At 42.0% G+C, this 19,503-nt stretch overlaps 1 protein-coding gene across 1 annotated transcript in view; it reads left to right on the top strand.

Moving 5' to 3' along the window:
• Positions 1-19,503, top strand: part of IFT43 (intraflagellar transport 43) — an 82,301-nt gene that overhangs the window by 13,938 nt on the left and 48,860 nt on the right. The window contains exon 3 of the mRNA XM_055304446.1: positions 16,479-16,543. Within this exon, the coding sequence (XP_055160421.1) occupies positions 16,479-16,543 (65 nt within the window). The remainder of the gene's footprint in view (positions 1-16,478; positions 16,544-19,503) is intronic.

The raw sequence follows: 19,503 nt of genomic DNA, 5'->3' as shown, positions 1-19,503 counted from the left end.
GGATTGTAGTTTCAGTTCAGGGCGTGTTGAATTTGAGTTGCCCTCAGGATTTTCAAAGAGGTCTGTCAAGTAAACAGTTGAAAATGTGGTCTGGAGCTTAAGAGAAAAAGTTGAAAACTAGTGATAACTGATGTGGGAGTCATCAGGACTGGAACATCTAAGAACATACTGGAAAAACTTCTCATTCCTGTGGGTAGCTCATAGACCTTTCATGATTTCCAGATGCAAATACGTGAAGATTTCTTTTTTAATTTTTTTAAAAGATGTTATTTATTTACTAATTCATGAGAGACACAGAGACAGAGAGGCAGAGACATAGGCAGAGGGAGAAGCAGGCTCCGTGCAGGGAGCTGGCGATGCAGGACTCCATCCCTGGACCTCAGGATCACGACCTGAGTCAAAGGCAGGCAGATACTCAGCTGCTGAGCCACCCAGGCGTCCCAGTGCATGAGGATTTTAAACAGAAGAGCTATGATCAAATTTGCTTTTTATTGTTATTATTAATTAATTAATTTATTTATTTATTTTAGAGAGAGGGCACGTGTAAGCAGGGGATAGGGGACAGAGGCAGAGAGAGAGAAGAGAGAGAGAATATCCCAAGCAGGCTCCATGCCCAGTGTGGAGCGTGACACAGGCCTCAGCCTCAACCCTGAAATCATGAGCTGAGCTGAAATCAAGAGTTGGATGCTTAACCCACTGAGCCCCCCAGGCACCCCTATTATTATTTTTTTAATTTGCAATTTATAAGGAGCACTTTGGCAAGCATTGGTCATGAATGGATCCAAGTTTTGGGGACCCTGAGACTTACATAGTTTGAAGGCCTTATTTAAGAAAAATAAGTCAGAATTATGGGCTCCAAATGAGCTATGAAAGTACATACTTATTTATAAGGAGAAAAGAAATCATAAATCATAGCTAATTTATGAGAGCAATGGAGATTCAGATGTCTTTCTTTGGAGAGCTTGTTAGGCAGTGTACAAGAAACGCTTACATAGAAAATGCCTCCTGATAGCATCCCTTCCCTGTCTAGAATACTCTGAAACTGCTAAGAGCCCATTCCGGTATGGAGTACAGATTGGAGGTAAGTGAGGCTGAACCAGGGAGGATCCAGCTGAAAGAAGGAGGGGACTGGATATTTCAGGGATGGAGCAGCTCTAGTTATGACATATTGGAATAAGTAGCAAGGTTATTGGTGTTTAAGGAGTCAGGGAATTCCCAGGCTGAGCATTGGATGAACTGTTGATATGAGCATTGACTTTGCTTAGAGCAGTTGTGGATCAGTAACACCCCAATTTTTTATCAGTCTGCTCAGTGCGGTTGTTGTGACGGACACGAAGAAGGAAGGAGAGGCCATGCAGCCAAACAATATGAGTTTCAGGAGAAGTGTTCCACAAAAATTTGGAAGACTAATGGTCTCGAGGAACTTTGGGGAGTGAGCCTCCCCCGGGGTCCTGGTTTGTGGAGTTTTACAAAATGAATAGGCTCTACTTGAAAGAACTGCCAGAGAAAAGACTTCCATGGGGGAAGGCTGAGATTTTGGAGAGGTGAGGAGATAGAAATGGTGTGCTGTGAATAAAGAATATCCAGTGGGTTAGGAACCAGAAGATTGTGATCAGAAGGCCTCATTGAAATCATTAGTTAGGCTAGGTTTCTTCTCATTACATAGCATGTCAATAATTACCAAGAGGGAGCAGAACGATAGTAAAATATTTTTTTAATAATGGTGTTTTACAGGAAATGGGTACTGACTGATGTTGAATGTCATTGACAATGGACTGAAACATTTTTGGTCACATGCCTTTACCCAGTATAATAGAGAATTATGTTAGCCTGTTTAGCCAGTTGCTTTTATATTCCATTTTAGTCTCTCCGTTGGCTTTTTAGGTATAGTTTTTTTATACCTTATTTTAGTGGTTGCTCCAGGGAATAGAATATACATCTGTAACTCATCCCTGGCTACATGGAGTAACTATTATAGCCCTTCGCATAAAATGTGAGAACCTTGCAAGCAGCATAAGTCAACTGACCCCTGTTATCCTGTGTGCTGGTGATGTCACATACTTTAAAATTATTTACTTCAGAAACTCCACAGTACCACCTGTTGCTTCATTTTAAATAGTTGTCATTTAGAGACATTAAGAGGAAAAGATAATCTTATATCTATCCACTCTCTGGTGTTCTTCATTTCTTCCTGGTAGAACTAGGTTTCCATCTGGCATCATTTCTCTTTAGCTTGAAGAACTTCCCTTAGCATTTCTTATAGTATGAATTTGCTAAGAACCACTGCCTATTTCCTTGGTCTGAAAATATTTTTTATTTCACTCTCATTTCTGAAGGATATTTCCATCCACATAGAGTTCTGGATTGAGAACTTTTTTCCTTTCGGCACTTTAAAGGTCCTCATTCCTTTGTCCTCTGGCCTTGATTGTTTTCTGAGGATTGTTCTCCTTTGTGTAAATCTTTTCTCCTCTCTCTTGCTGCTTTAAAGATTTCCTTTTTATCTTCTTTGGTTTTCAGCAGGTTGCCTGTGATGTGGCTAGCTGTGATTTGCTTGGAATTTAGTGAGGTTCTTAGATCAGTAAGTCAGTATTTTTCACCAAATTTGGGAAACTTTAGGCCATTTCTTCAAATATATCTTTACCCCATTTCTCTCTCCTTGTTCCTGGGACTCCAATCACAAATGTGTTAAACTGTTTGATATTGTCTCATTGGTTTGTCCTATATTTTTTGTCCCTAGAGCATTGTTAATTTTTTCCCTTTTATCTTTTTTTTTCCTTCAAACTAGATATTTTCTGTTTCTGTCTTCAAGTTCAGTGACTATTTCTTCTGCTGTCATCAAACTAAACTTTTTATCGCAGATATGGAACTTTTAAGTTCTAAATTTCCATTTGTTCTTCTTTCCTTTTTTTTAAATTTTTATTTATTTATGATAGGCACACAGTGAGAGAGAGAGAGAGAGAGGCAGAGACACAAGCAGAGGGAGAAGCAGGCTCCATGCACCGGGAGCCCGACGTGGGACTCAATCCCGGGCCTCCAGGATCGCACCCTGGGCCAAAGGCAGACGCCAAACCGCTGCGCCACCCAGGGATCCCTCTTTCCTTTTTTTTTTTTTTTTTTTTAATGGTTTGCTTCTATTAGATCTCCCATTTGTGCACTCATTCTGATCATCTTTTCTTTAGAGTCCTTGAACATAGTTATGATAGCGCTTTAAAACCTTTAGATGTTAATTCCAATACCTAGGTCATCTTGGGGTCAGTTTTTGTTGGTTTTTCTTTTGATTTTAGGTCACATTTTCTTGTTTCTTCTCATGTCCAGTTGTTTTTGTTTGTACACAGGATCTTGTGGCTAATACATTGCGGAAACTCTGGATCATGTTACTGTCCTCTGAAGAATGTTTATTATTGCTTTAGTGTAGGCAGTTTCATTATTTGCAGAGCACCTTGAACATATGAAGACTTGCTTTTAAGCTTTAATAGGTCAGGTCTAGTTTGGTGTTGCCTTAGTCCTAGAGTGAATCCTGTAGTCCTGGGTCACGGTCTTTACTCCTAAGGTATTATTCACTTGAGATTTCAATGGAAAACTCAAGGTACATACCAAGTACCTTCAACCTGGTGCAATTCAGTCCAATTTCTGTCCCCTGCAGGGAGCAGCAGTCACAGTCTCATCTTTACTCAGCAATTTTTTGTACTTTTTTTTTTCTTTTTATCTCTTTAGCAGTTGCTTTTCACTGGGGTTCTCGATGCAGCTCAGGTATGACCTAAAGGATTTTAGGGGAGTTTAAATGCAGATCTAGGGCTCCTTTCTTCCCAGGATTTCTCCCTTTCTATTTTTAGTGACTCTGGCAGCCCCCAAATTTGTCCTCAAGCCAATAAAACTGCAGCTTCCTGCTTGAGTCCTAGCTGCTTCAGTTGCTGCTCAGATTGAAGAGTGCACTCAAGGGGAAAATCCATTTCAACATGGATTTTTACCCAGTACAGTTTTTTTGTCTTTCAGGGGTCAAGTCCCCTCCAGTTTCTGCCTGCTTTTGTTTGCCCTCCTATGCCTTCGAATAGTCGTTTTATGTATTTCATGCAGAGTTCATAGTTGTTATCTGTGTGAACGTTAGTAGGATACAAACTGCTCTCCCATTACGGAATCCAGAACCTGCCAATTGCTTTTGAATTGTTTCAGAATCTATTGTGGTTGTTTTTCCAAGTGGTTCTGTTGGCAAGAAAAGAATGAGAGTGGTTGTTGCAGAAACAGATTATGTCAATTTCGTTTTAAGATAACTAATGTGGGCGTTCGGGTCCGTTAGCTACTGAGCCAGAAAGTGTTCTGACCCCAGTGGTGCTCTTGGAAGTAATGGTCAGAAACATGGGTGTGAAAGAGGCCCAGAGAACTGTGATGCAGTCACCAGGATGGCAGGGCCCATTCATGCACACATTGTGCTGAGTGCTCCGAAAAATTACTCTAGAAAGGCCTCTAAAGTTGGGGAGGTTGGCAGTGGATTATTTGAAGGATAGGGAGGTCTTTCTGTACAACTTCAAACTGAGTAGCAAAACGTATAGATTAAGTGACTACCTAGGTCATGCCTGTTGTGTTCGGCACCATCACCTGGGAGGACTAGAGTGGCTGGCCTTCAGCCTTTCTCCTTCCAGAAAGGGGGATTGCGGGTGGGGGTGGGGGGATGAGAGCCTGAGAAATCAATGCTGGGCTTGAACTGACAAGCCGAATAAGATATTGAACATAGCATGTTTTAAGCACAGTCTACGAGGAAGTTTTTACGAACATGAGAAAACCAAGAACAAATGTAGCAAGTCTTTCATAAACTAAATTTAATCAAACTCCTGGTTTGTATCCTTCCTCTGGGGAGATTGAAAAAGTCTCTTCTTTAGTGAAATGATGAGAGGAAATGGTTTTTTTTTTTTTTAAAAAAAGATTCTTAACAAAACTAAAAACTGTTAATTCTGTACTATCAACCACCTCCTACTCCCCACAAACAAACTTTGTCTTTTGAAATATTGACAGCCCCATGAAATTTCGAAGTTCAGGAAATCAGTTCTAGAATCTTTTTAAAAAAATTTGTAATTACTGAATTACTCAATGTTGGGGGTAGGTAGAGTCAAGTGTGGGTGCTAACTTGCTGGACATGATCTTGCATATGCTAGCACCTTCTCCTCTTGCTTCCACAAGTGAGGCAGGATAAAAAAGAACTGCAGCATGGGCCCTGTGGTATCCAGCATCTCACCATGGTGACAAGCGAGGAGTAGAGCCATGCATTGCTCTCTCTAGGTCTTCTGTGATGGGGACCGCCAGCCCACAGTTTAATACTTCTTTCAAGCTCCCTCCCTTTCTTTTCCATCATCGCCCTTTGAGGAATCTTGTGAGAGATCAGGTTTCTTAAGGCATAAAGGTTACAGCTTGCTCCTCTGTTCTCAACTTCCTCCAAGTGACTCTACTCTGGATCTGGTTGAGGTAGCAAGTCTAGACTGTTCTTATCCAAAGTCACAGGTGCCAGGAGGGGTTGCCTCTGGAGTTCTGGGAATTTACACCCTCAACATCATGCACGTTTCTGGCTTCACACATGCCAGACAGATTTTAGCAAACTGAGAGGAGTTAAGAGAATGACAGATACGTATTGCTTTTGATTTATGATGAAAGTTGAAAGGAATGTTTGTTTTGGCTGGACTGCAAAAAGTATGGGGGAATGGGGCATTCCTTTATAAGTGTCTGGAAGGTATAGACCCAAGAAGAGGGAACAGCTGCTTTACGATGACCCTGAGGGGCAGAAATGAGATTAAGAGGATACCATCCAAGGTGGAAAAATCCAGGGTGAATTTTAAGAATGATTTTTGAGGCCGAAATATGTTCTCTTTGGATCAGCCACTTCAGCAAACTGCTGGCAGCCCCAACTCATGAGTCATTTGAAGTGGGCAGTTTGATGACCGTGTACTGAGATATGGGATATGGGATATGGGTCTTTTATTACAGGGTATGTGGGAATATTTGGTGAAGTGTCACACCACCAGAGTAATTGCCAGACACTGTGATTGTCCTAAGCATCACATTTATTTCTCAGTGAGCAGCAGAACTGTGGCTTCCTCTTCTTGATTCAGGTAACTTTAAAGAATTTCTCTGTCTTCAGGGAGGCTGGAATAGGTAAGAATTGGATCCTTGGAAGGAAACTTGTGCAAGGCAGCCCCAGCTAAAGGTCTCTGCTGTGTTTGCCTGACAGAGACTTCCTGTTGTCTCAACCCTAGGCATTCAAGATTCTTGGCTCCAAAGTGTGCATTTTATTACCATTATGAATTCTGATAAATAGTGTGGCAGCCACTAGCACCACCATTTACTGTGTGCTCTGTGCCAGAGATGGTCTCTAGTGTTAACAATGGATCTGTAAAAAACTCAGGACCATTGTTGTGTTTCACACGAGGAAAAGAAGGCTGAGTGAAGACATGACTAGCTCAAGTCTGCACAGCCAGCAAGTGATGATCCTAGAGTTTGAAACCAGGACTCTCCCTCCTTTCCCTGCAACCTGTCCCTCCACCCCTCCTTTAAAACTATGGCTTGTCCCCTTTCCTTCTTTCTGGCAAACTCCCTTCTCCCCATATTTAGTTACTCATTCTTCAACCTACTGCTCTCTTGGTCTGGGGAGCATATCTTGTGACATGCAGTGAGACAGCCACTTTCTAAGTACGAAGATTTATATTGAACTCATCTTAATATGGTTTGGCCCAGTGCTCAATGACAGTGTAGTTTATTTTTGGCATCGCTTCTTAATCCTGACTTTACCCTTAACCCATCTTTCGGCTGACTGCACCAAAGAGGTAAGGGTTCGACCAAGCTACTTTCTGGTCTCCCCATCTTATTGAACACACAATGTCATGAGCAGAAACATCTTACCCTGTGCCCAGGAAGTAAAGGAAGGAGATGGTCCTTTTGGTTTGGTCTTCCCAAGCTTTACCCTTGTCATTCTAGTCTCTCTCATTATTAGGAATTTTTGTTTCAGCCCAGACAGTCTTTTCTGTAGCTCCTCTGTCTTTTCAAGCCTGTTCTAGCTGGCATGCATCTAATGTCCAGGAATTCATGTATCACCTGATTGAGTGCCAAGCTTTGGTGTCAGAGACTTAGACTTGAATCTTGGCTCTGTGACTTTCCAACAGGATGACTGTAGGTGAGTCAACCTCTCAGTTTCATTTTCTTCATTGGTGAATGTGGTGTGTGGTGGCATGAGGATTCTGTAGAGCTATCCTGCGAAAGCTATGATATGTAGCAAACCTTCAAGGGATGTTGGCTAGTATTATTATCATTAGCTATGAATTAGTATATTCTTTGTCATTGCCTAGATTGGCTTATTTGCCATCGATCCAAGTCTTTTTGCTTATTCTCACTTTTCTCTGTACCTAGTCTTCTCTTTTTCTCTTTGTCTCCATCTCCTTCATACCAGCTCAAACCGATGATAAATGTTCTATCATCATATATATCTATTAGCCTATATACTTTCTCCTTGAACTGAAAATACCATAATTAATAGACTCCTAGGATCACAAAATTATAGCACTGAGAGGAATCCCTTCTAGCTTGAGTGAAAATCCAGAATCATGGAACTAGTCAGTGGTAAAATCAGGACTAGGACCTAGATTACTTGGTGTCCAATCTAGTGTTATTTCCATTACATTTTTTTCTTACCCAAATTTCACGTACCTGTATATATACACAACTAAAATATAATCCACAGTAAGTTGAATTGGGGGAGGGTGTGAAGAGGCACTTTGTATAGAAAGCTCATTCTTCTGTCACTGGTAGCTCTGACAGGGATCTCAAGACCAGAGATTTGGGGTGTAGAGTTGTTTTCTGGTCCTCAGGGTGTTGATGTTAAGAATTCCCAGCTATGAAGTGAAGAATATCTGTCCCTATTCAGCATGGGTCTTCCCTGAACAGATAGATTCATGAACAACCCTCATTGTGCCCCTCCTCCTCCTCATCTCTGTCTTTTGTCTCTTTTGTTAACCTAAACTTTATATATCTGATCTCCTTCTTTTTTTAACTTTACATTAAAATCATAAACATCCAGAAAAACAGACACAATAAACACAGTAGTACAATGAACAACATATACTGACCACCTAGCTTCCACTATTACCAATAACAGCTATATTTGCATGAATATAATTTATAAACTATTTTAAAATATATATTTATGTGTCATATATTTTTTGCTGAATTATTTCAAAGCAAACATCATGACATATCACTTTAATACTTTAGTACCTATCTCTAAAAAATGAGGATGTTTTCATAAAAATCCACAATTCCACACCCAACAGTGTTCACAGTTCTCTAACATAATCTACTATTACTCGGTCCATATTCATTTTCCCCAGTTGTCATCAAATGTCTTCTATTTTTTAAAAAAGATTTATTTATTTATTTGAGAGAAAGAGCACACAGGAAAAGACAGGAGGAAGAAGCAGACTCCCCACTGAGCAGGGAGCCCAAGATAGAGCTCTATCCCAGGACCCCGGGATCATGACATGAGCTGAAGGCAGATGCTCAACCAACCGAGCCTCCCAGGTGCCCCTCACATGTCGTTTATGGCTATTTTTTCAAATCAGGATCTAATCAAGAACCATTTCATTGCATTTCTCTTAAGTCTCTCTTAATTTAGAATAGTCTTCCCAACAAACACACCTTTTTAGTGGTATTTACTTTTTGGGCCAGTTGTCCTATAGAGTCCCCCCCACCCCCCACGTTGGATTTGTCTGATTCTTCCTTCCTGCTCTCACTCTTATTCTTGCAGTAAGCTGGAAATCACATCAGAAGGCTTGATGAACATTAGCAGCAGGAGTTTTTCCCAGGTGGTGCTGTGTGCTTCGAGTGGCAGCGCCTCGCCTCCCACTGGTAATGCTGCCAAGTTTGATCAGTGAGTTAGGGTTGTGATAAGTATCTCTGTTGTGAAGGAACATTTTCTCCCTTGTGACTACACATGATGTATAGGGAGATTCTTTGGCACCATGAGAATGTCTAGTGCCCCATCAATCAATCTTTCACCCAATGGCTTTAACATCTACTGACACCCAAGTTTCTTTCTTATACTTAAAACAGATTTTACATTTTGTTATGTCTATTTCATCTTGAAAGAGCTATGCTTACTCCCAGGGGTTCACTTTTTAGTTTAGATGATATCCATTACCTTCCATGACCTTAAATCCATGATGGAGAAACTGAACTATGGTGCATTAGTTGTCACATCCAGGGTGGAGGCTGGAGGCAGAAGTTGGCAGAGATGGAAGTGGGCTTGGAGGACAGGTCTGAGGAATGCACACCAGCCCCTGTGTTGTACCCATGTCCTTAATCAGTGTTAGTCTTGTCTCTCATCAAGGATATAAGAACACCTTTCTTGGCTCTTTTGTCAGGTTGCTAGAGACAGGAAGAGAAGTTTGCTTTTAGCCCACAGTCAAGGGTTGAACATGGGAGCTGTGTTGGCCCTACGAGCTGGGAGATAGAAGGGTGGGTGTGAAGTCTACAACATCTTGCCTAACTGAATGTCTTTGCTGTTGGGAATTTATGTGTGTGTTTGCATTGAATTTTTGAAACAGGTTGCCGTTTGGATTTGGGACTGATTCATACTGTAGGGGTTTCTCCGGGACTTTCAAGAGCGTGTGAGAAGTTTCTAAACCCAAAAGACTCCTTTTTTGGCACTGCAGCATCTTTTTCTATTTCGGCATCTTAAGAATCTGGGGGAACCATATAAAGATCAGAAGCAAGTCTGGCCCTAAAGGCTCCCTGTGACAGAGTAATTCCAGTTCGTTGAATCCTGGCCCATTCGGATAAGGCCATATAAAGCGGCTGTTTCCTGAATCGCCTGCTCCCTGCATCTCACAGGCTCCTTTTTGTAGAATGCTGGTATTTCAGGACCGCAACCACTGGTCACGTGCTTCCAACTCTTTACTCTCAGTCTCTCCTGCCCCCTGTTTATTTTTGGAGAGAGCACATTTTTGCTTCTCTTCAGGAGCTATGCGGGGTCCTGCCCCCTCCGTCCATCAGGCGGCAGCCCTAGCAGGCAGTGCTCATTTCCCACACTCGGAGACATGACTCCAGCTTTCAAGAGAGAACATGCGGGATGCACTGCCTACAGGCTACCATCACCCGTTCCTATTTCTGGCCCTTGTGGTGTTGCACATTTTAAGACTCTGTCCTTCTTAAAGCAAGTTTGGATAGTGTTACCTGGCAGTAAGTCTGCCCAAATTGGAAATGGTTTTCCCAGCAGATGTCTTGGGGCTATGGCTCTGTATTTCAGAGCAATGTAAAGGAGAAACCGGGACTTTTGAAATCTAGAATCAGGTCTTCTTTCTGGCTTTTAAGATCACTTGAGCTGTCCCCACCTTTCACTGCATCCAGGGTGGCTTTTCGTTTGTTTTGTTATATTTGTTTTCCCTCCTCCTAACATGGGGATAGCAAACAGACTTCTTCCAAAGTCATGACTCAGATTGGTAATATCTTCCCAAGTGCTTGAAGGATTCTGGAGTTGCTGGGCTCCATGAAAAAAAATGCCACGACTCACACTATCTTAGCCTGCCTAAAGAATGAGTTTCTAGTTTAGAGGATGAATGAAGAGTAAATTCCTTTTCCTTTAAATGCCCAGGTCATTACACAGAGAACTCAGACACATAATATTTGAGAGCAAATAAATCATACATTCGGGCACCCCGGGTGGCCCAGCGGTTTAGCACCGCCTTTGGCCCGGGGCGTGGTCCTGGAGACCCGGGATCGGGTCCCGTGTCAGGCTCTCTGTATGGAGCCTGCTTCTCTCTCTGCCTGTGTCTCTGCCTCTCTCTCTCTCTCTCTCTCTCTCTCTCGAATAAATAAAATCTTTAAAAAAACCCATACATTCATGTCCTCTTGTCCTACCCAGACCTGGTAGGCAGGAGAGGGAAGGACCCCTGGCTCCAAACCAAAGGCCCATAACGAAAGGGTTATAACTTTGCACCATTCCAGGCAGGGACCAGAGCTCCGACGGTCAGTCTGGGGAACGCGTGCAGGCCCCTGAAATCCCCCAGCATCTCATCTGTCACCTTGGGAAAGGGGAAGCAGAGTTCTGGCTGGTCCTAAAAGGGGCAGCAGGAGTGGTGTGGCCTATGAGTGTGTCCTGTGTTTCAGATCACCCTGGGAGAAAGCTGTGGCATGCTTTTTGAAACAGGGCTTCCTAAGTATTTAGATGTCATCATAGCTCTTAGGAGGGGCAGCCAAGCACTCACAGGCTGGACTGTCCATGCAAAGGACCTGCCAGACCTTTCAAATTACACTGCTAGAAGCCAGTCATCTCCTTACATTTCAGACAGATCATTTGCACCTTAGGTCAAACCGCTGCATTATGATCACATTGCATCCGCTTCCTCTTCTGGCGTGCATTGTAAAGTAAGAGTTGCCAAACTGCTCCCTACCCCCTACCCCCAGGAGTTTCCCAGGGACTTCTACCCCTGATGATCAGTGAATAGTGTTGGCTGTCGCCCAAGCGTTATGTGCCATCCTGGAATCCCTATACCTTGAATCTAAGTCCTTTAGAAATGATTTTCCTTTTCATCTCTGTTTGTATTTGAAATCTGTGAGGTTTCCTTTCACTCTCCTTGTCCTCAGCACTTCCTGGCCTGGCACATTTCTGTTTAGTCTTCAGTTGTGTACTGGGTTCTGTCTTCATGGTGACCTTGGAGAAAGTATTCTGGTAAAACCACTAGAGATGGCAAGAAAACTGCAAAATTCAGGGGAACTGCACCATGGTTGAGAGATCCCCCCTCAGCTTGTCTTTGGACCTTGGATGTAGCTTGTCCCTGGAATAAACCCGTCTCCATCCCTGCCACCTGCCTCCTACCTCTGATGCAGGCTCCTAAGTTTTCAAGTGAACGTGACGTGCCGTCACATGGAGTTGATACACACCCGATGCGTGCGAATGTGGCCTCTTCTCTGCCTCACTGAACAGGGGCAACATTTAAGGACAGAGGTGACATCTGCTTTTTCCATCTCACCCCACGCACGTAGGACAGTGCCCAGTTCCCCACATGGGGAACGAAGTTAGATTCTGGGGAAGAGCCTTCATAACTTAATAGTGGTCAATTAAGTCTGTTTCATCTAGACAGGGTAATTGTGGGTGGCCATAACAAGACTGATAGGAGGGAGTATTAAAGAAAAAAAGTTTTTACCCTGGGACCCAGAGTCCTAGACTGAGCATAAGGATTTCCCATGAGGGAGGAGATAACTCCGGCTTCATGTCCCAGCCCTTGCTTGCAGAAAGCATGTTCTGCACGCCCCTCTGGTCTCCCATGTGCCCCTACACTGTCTCCTGAGGTTGGCTGAGACTCCTAGTAGGGAGAACAGGCCTCGGCCCCACTCTGCCCAGAGAATTTCTTGTCATCTCAGGGAAGAGTAGCTTAACACAGTTTTTACAACATCATGTCAGCTCTTGAAGTCTTCAGTCACTTGTGGGAAAACCCTGATTTTGGAAGTAGTTTTTCAGTCCTGTGGAGTGTGGAGGTGTGACTCTTATGTGGTGATCTTTTTGTTTTGAAACTGCTGTCCTAATGGAGCAGCTGGTCCCATTTTGTAACGGGAGGAGCATGAGAGAGTGTCTTTGTGCTGCCTCTGGCAGGAAGGGATTTGTACTCACTGCCCCTACCGCACCCCCTCGCCCCCACAGTCATGGCTTCCTGGGATTTGTGGTTAAAGGAGATAAAACTGGTCATTTTGGTTTTTAGAACCTTAGAGAGCTTTATTAACCACATAGTGTCCCTTAGTAGTCAAAGCGACAGCTCAGGCCAGGCTCAGAGAAGTCTTTTTTTTTTTCTTTTTTCCAAATGGTAGTATATTTTATTACCTACAGTGTAACCTTTCGTATATTGATATTAGCAATAATGATGATGACGGCAGTGGTAACAAGGAAGATAGAGTACTGACATGCCAGGCATTGCTCTAAGCACTTACTGTACAGCGACTGATGGAGTCCCACAGTTAAGCTGTTTCTCAGAAGAGTGCATTTTGACAGACGTGTATGTTGCTTGTGCACCTTTTCCATGCTGCGTCATCTCTCACAGCCCCTTCGGTCCAGTCTCTGTTCCTCCCATTACAGTTGGCACCCACACCCTGCAGTAGAAAACTGCAGAGATCACAGGACAAGGAGGGCTACCTTGCCAATGCCACACAGGCCCCCTGCCTTCTTATGGACTCCCAGCATCTCACAGTGCTGGCAAAGCTCCAGGTAGACTTGGATACCCTGACCATGTGGCACCTTGGATTTGACTTGGTTTGTTCCATGCTTCCCAACACCCAGAGCAAAGAGAAGAAAGCAGAGGAGCCCAGCTCGGAGAGTGTAGCTCAGGGGTCACATGCCCAGCTGCCTACGGGGGAGCTGGGCAGGTAGCCTCAGGGAGTGACATGGGGCCAGGGGTAAGACACAGGCATCCCTTCAGCGTGCACACTGAAGTCGTAAGGTAAGCTCATGCTTCCAGCCAAGACATATGCTCTTGCCCATTTTTCTCAAAGTGCCTGGCCTAGCTTTCATGTTCCCACTTCCGCTGGACATAGGCACGCAGAGACAATTCTGTACTGGAAGACAAGCAGCAGCACAAGAGCAATAGGAATAGGTGGCAGTTGGCACTTGCCTTTAGCAGGAAGGAGGCAGAGAGGGAGTGTGGGGACCTAGAATACACAGGTCCTGTCTGCAGGGGCAGCTGCTACTTAGCAGCCCCAACATGATTGGCTCTTAGAGTTTTCAAGAGAAGCTGGAAAATGACATTTTATATGGAAATCTTCCAATTTTTAAAAACAGTGGCTTAAATTTTAGAATGAAAACACACAAAAACACTGTCTGGCTAAACACAACGTGTGGCCACAGGTCTGTGACCTCCAAATTCAGGAATGTTCATTAACACAAGATGGTTCTGTCCTTGGGTAAAGAAATATGGGATATTTCCTGCAGAAGCACAGGGAAGATGGCCTGTAGGCCAGATTGCTTTAAAACATCCTCAAGGGGCCTGATGTGGTTCCATTCAGTTCTCTTTTTAACATTTCAGGTTTCCCTGGCACAGTGCCTTACACACAGTGGGAGCTCAATAAGACAAGATTGCCAGTTTGTGCTTATATACAACTTTGGCTCGTGGTACTTTGGGTTTATTCTGATTCCAGCTTGTCCTTACAGTTCCAGTGCTCATGCTGCCCAAACAGTTTAACCTCTAGCTTCAATGCTGGATTCCTAGGAGAGAGAAATTGATTGGTTCCAATGGGATCACACTGGTGCACCCCTGATTCAGTCAGTTTCTAAGGGCAATGGGGGTCTTGGAGCAGGCTTCCCCTTCTGGCCTAAGCATGGGTGAGTATGGGTGGCAGGTGCACCAGATAAAGATGTGTGGACTGGGAAGCAGTGGTGAGCATCTCTTGGTATTTCTTCTTTGGATATCCCTCTGGTAGAGACAAACAAACGCTTGTTTTCCACTTCTGCATTTATGTCATTTCAAAGAGAGTCCTCTCAGGTAGCTCCATTACCTGCCTCTAGCATAGAAAACTCAAGTTTGTTTTCTGTAAAGTGCTACTTAACATTTCCTGGAGCTGAGTTGGATGCAGGCATTCTAGGACGTGGTTTCTTCTCGGTTAGGCATTTCCAGCAGATTCTGGCTCACCCTGGAGAAAAGCCCGTTATCTAGATAGAGCATGTCCTTGGCAGGCTGCAGTGCTACTAGAGAAGCCAGAAAGGAAATGTATCTTGGTGCAAAATAAAATATCAAAAGCATAAAGGTATTTTGGCATGTTGAGAGGATGTTTTCTTAAAAAGTTACAAGTTAGGCTTTGAGTGATAAATTTAAAAGGATGTTGCAATGACACATATTTGTCCAAGTTTATGCAAACCACATCCTTCCTGCTATATTGGACCACTGCTTGTTTTTATAAAGTTTTATTGCAACACAAAGACACCTGTTTGTTTACTTCTTGTCCATAGCTGTTTATTGCCCTACAGTATCAGAATCAAGTTGGAACACAGACTCTATGGCCCACAGAATCAAAAATCTTTACTACCTAGCCCTTCATAGAAAAAGTTGGCCAACCCATGTTTTCATCCATTCATCATCAAAGCATCTCCTTAGACTGAGACAGACGGTTATAATTCTATGCCATTGTTAGAAAAAGGAATTTGATACTTCAAAAAATAGTCCTGGGTGAATGCTGGGTGAATGGAATATAGGAAGCATTCTTTGCTCTTTTATCTAACTTGACTGACTCAGTGGATTGCTTGACGTTCCCTTGGGATTTCCAGTTCCAATATGATGGGCCAGAAGGCCTGTACTTGGGCTTCTGAATGCATCCTTGGCAGGTGAATCCTGTTCCCCAAATATCCTGAGTAGATTTTTAACCCACTCATTTAGTTTATATCTGTTAAGCAAACCTCTCATCTTTTTTTTTAAAATTACCTTTCTGTTTATAAAAGTAATATAAGGTGATTGTAAAAAAAATCAGAACATGCACAAGAACACAAAGAAGGGAATTAAAAGTTAGCTACAGTTCTGCCACTGGTGTCCCCTCTCACTCATGTACTTATAGCTAATTAACACTAGATACTATGTATTAAAATTTTTTTCACCAAATTGGAAGCATATGCTCACTGTTTTACGACATTTTCTTAAAAGATTTTATTTATTCACGAGAGACAGAGAGAGAGAGAAAGAGAGGCAGAAAGAAGGAGAAGCAAGCTTCCTGCAAGGAGCCCGACCTGGGACTTGATCCTGGATTGCAGGATCACTCCCAGAGCTGAAGGCAGATACTCAACTGTGAGCCACCCAGGCGTCCCTACAACATGTTTTTTAAAATTATTATTTATTTATTATTTTAAAAAATATTTAAATTCAATTTGCCAACATACAATATAACACACAGTGCTCATCTCATCATTTTTTTATTATTTAAATTTAGTAAGCCAACATATAGAAGAATACCATTAGTTTTAGATGTAGAGTTCAGTTATTCATGAGTTGCATGTAACACCCAGTGTACATGGTTTTTAAAAGTTAACATATACTGACCATTCTCATTTCATTAGGTATTCTTATTTTACCACAGTTCTTCACTATTACATAGTATTTTCGTGTGTGTAGTCCATGATTTAATTTCTTATTGCTGTCTATTTCTATTTTGAATTTTTTACTATTCACAAATGGCACTATGTCTCTAATTCTTTCTTTGGGATAAATTCCCTGGATTAGAATCTCTGACTTAAAAAGTATGGGGCCTTTCTAAGGCTTTCAGCAGACTTTGCCAAATGGCCCTCCAGATCTTGCTTTTATATACCCACCAGCAGGGCTCAGAAGCACCTTGATTTTGACAGTAAATTAGAAAGGTTACTGTATTTTTATTTGAAAGATTTTGATAGAATATGGGTTGAGGTGGCCTTCACCTAATCACCTGCATGCCTGAATGCCAATGGTGAGTGACTGTGATTTTGGCTTCTTGTCCCCTTTTAGGCTCCCCCTCCCAAGCCACCCCGCAGGCAAGGAGGCTGGGCAGATGATTCCATGAAGACTTCAAAGTAAGTGCCAGCAGCTCATGAGGGTGGAGATGGGCACTTTGCTCTTGTGTTGTTTTTCTTTAAATTTTTTATAACAACGTTATTGAGGTATAATTCTTACTCTGGGTAATTCACCCATTTAAAATGTACAGTTCAGTTCTTTGTGCTTTATAAGAGTTGTGCTATCAATATCACAGTCAGTTTTAGAACATTTTTATCACCCCCCCTGCCCTTCAAAGAAACCCGGTACCCACTAGCCATTATTTCCCATGTCTCCCTCGTCTCTCCAACCCCGGGCAGCCACCATTCTGCTTCCTGTCTCTAATGACTTGCCTGTTGTGGACGTTTCACGCGAATGAAATCACTATTCTATGACTGACTGCTTTCACTTGGCCTAACGTTTTCAAAGTTCATCCATATTGTAGCATTCTGTGTTCTTTTTTTTTTTTTAATGAGGTATAATTGCCATATAACACTATTGGTTTCAGATGTACAGCATAATGATTCAGTATTTGTATATATTTGTCAAATGATCACCACGGGGTACAATTAACATTGGTCACTATACATAATCACAAAAAATTTGTTCCTTGTGCTGAGAACCTTTAATATGTGCTCTCTTCGCAACTTTCAGGTGTGTAGTACCGTTTATTCACTGTAGTCACCGTGCTGTACATTACATCTCCATGACTGACTTATTTTATAACTGGAAGTTTGTACCTTTTGACCCTCATTCTGTGTTCTCAAAGTAACTTTCTAAACAGAATGGAATAACTTGTTAGTAATTATAAGATTGCAAACCACTTTGGTCTTTTAATCCCTTGCACTAAGTCTTAGATGAAAGGTAAACCAAAAAAAATTCTACTGCACCAGCAGAGGATGGCCAACTATCAAGTTTAACTATTTAAGGTAGACTTTGGAAGGGAATTTTTTTCTTGAAACATAGACATTACTGTTGTCTAGAATTTCCTTCAGCACTTGTTGCCTTCAAAAAATACATATTTTTTCCAATTCTTTCCTCCCTTCCTTTTCGCCTCACACACACACACTTTCTCTCTCTGAATCATTTGAAAACAAGTTGCAGAATCATGACATTTCACCTCTAAATACTTAAGCATGCATCTCTCAAGATTAAGGACATTCTTCAGATGATCACAGTATGATTATCACATCCAAGTGATTTCCTAATGATTTAATATTTAATAATAGTTTATATTTAAATTTACCCAGTTGTCCCAAAATGTCTTTTATAGCTCCAGAATCCAGTCAGACTTGACACATTGTGTTGGGCAGTTCTGCCTTTTTATCTAAAAGGATTTTTATTTAAATTTATCTAGATACATTTATTTAGATAAAGATAAGTTTATCTTATCTAAAATATCTTTCGATCTAAAATAATTCCAATCCCTTCCCTACTCTCCCATACATTGTCTTTTTTGAGCAGTTGATCCCATTGTCCTGTAGAATGTCTTAAATTCTGGTATTCTCTGATTCCTCATGATTAGGTTCACGTTGTAGGTTTTTGGCAAGAACAGGTGATTTTATGTTCTTCTCATATCAAAATGGTGTAGAAACACATAGAGATGTCTCACTCCCATCCTTATTCCCTCCATCTCATTCCCATCCATCCTCTATGGGTAATCTCTTTATTAGTTTCTGGTCTATCTTTCTTATACTTTTTTTTTTTCAGAATTAAACATACACATACACAATTTTAATTTATTCTTGTTTCTCTATATTAAGATTCAGTAAACTTTGGCCCACAAGCTAGCTTGCAGTTTTTATAGATCACATTTTATTGGAACATGACCACACCCTTTCATTTTAAAAATTTAGATCTCTGATCCATTCAGAATTAATTCTATAATATAAGGTATGGATCAGTTTTAACCTTTTTTCCAAATGGCTGTGATCCCACCACCATTTTTGTAAAAATCCATCTCTCTCTGGTGAATTTAGAAACTACCCGTTCATATTCTGCATCTTTGTATGTGCCTGAGTTTACTTTTGGACTTGTTATTCTGTTCCAGTGGTCTTTCTGTCTCCACATGCTGGCAAATACCCCACTTTTTCCGTTAGAAAACATAGCACTCCTTTTTAGTGCACACCAAGAACAAGAAGATAACTTTGAAACATAGGTCTCATCTATCAGTGAGAGTCTTCTAGACTGGCCCTATTTTCCTAAGATATTAGGGGATTTTGTTTAAAGGTTTTATTTATTTATTCATGAAAGACACAGAGAGAGGCAGAGACATAGGCAGAGGGAGAAGCAGGCTCCCTGTAGGAAACCCAATGCGGGACTTGATCCCTGCACCCCGGGATCACCCCCTGAGCCAAAGATGCTCAACCACTGAGCCAGGTGTCCCAGTATTAGGGGATTTTAGTGCTTATAGTATCTGGAATTTATTTTGATATATGGAGATGAGACAGACCCTGTATTTGCTTCTTAGAGAACAAAAGGAAGTCTCAAAAATAAATATATTAAATGAATATATCACTGAAATGTTAAAGATGTGTCCAGATCAACTCAGTTTGTTCTTGGGAAAAGATGCTTTTCCATTTCATATGTTACTTTTCAAAGTATTGTCTTGTTTGGCTCCCCAGTCTGTGGCCTAGTCCTGACCTCTCTAAATGTTGGGGTACCCAGGGCTTATCCTTGAATCTCTTCTCTTCAGTGTCAGCACATATGCTTGCATGATCTCAACCCATCCCGGGGGTTTAACGCTCACCTTCCCAATGATGACTCCAAAATATATATCCCTCCAGTCCTTTCCCTGAACATCCAGTCATCCACATGATGTTTCCGCTTGTATCCACAATTCAATCATAGTGTCTCTGAATCAGTCCCCTCACTTGTCACCCCTTTTGTCCCATCCCCTAACCTGCATCTCCCAATGTCTCCCTCAGATCTCCACAAATGGTGACTTCCCCATTACTTCAGACCATAAACTTTGGAATCCTTCTGGACCCCTCTCTCTCTT

Source organism: Nyctereutes procyonoides, unplaced genomic scaffold (assembly GCF_905146905.1).
Source record: "Nyctereutes procyonoides isolate TBG_1078 unplaced genomic scaffold, NYPRO_anot_genome, whole genome shotgun sequence".
NCBI lineage: Eukaryota > Metazoa > Chordata > Mammalia > Carnivora > Canidae > Nyctereutes > Nyctereutes procyonoides.
The sequence above is the reverse complement of the archived record's forward strand: the minus strand, read 5'-3'. Positions and strand labels throughout refer to the sequence as shown.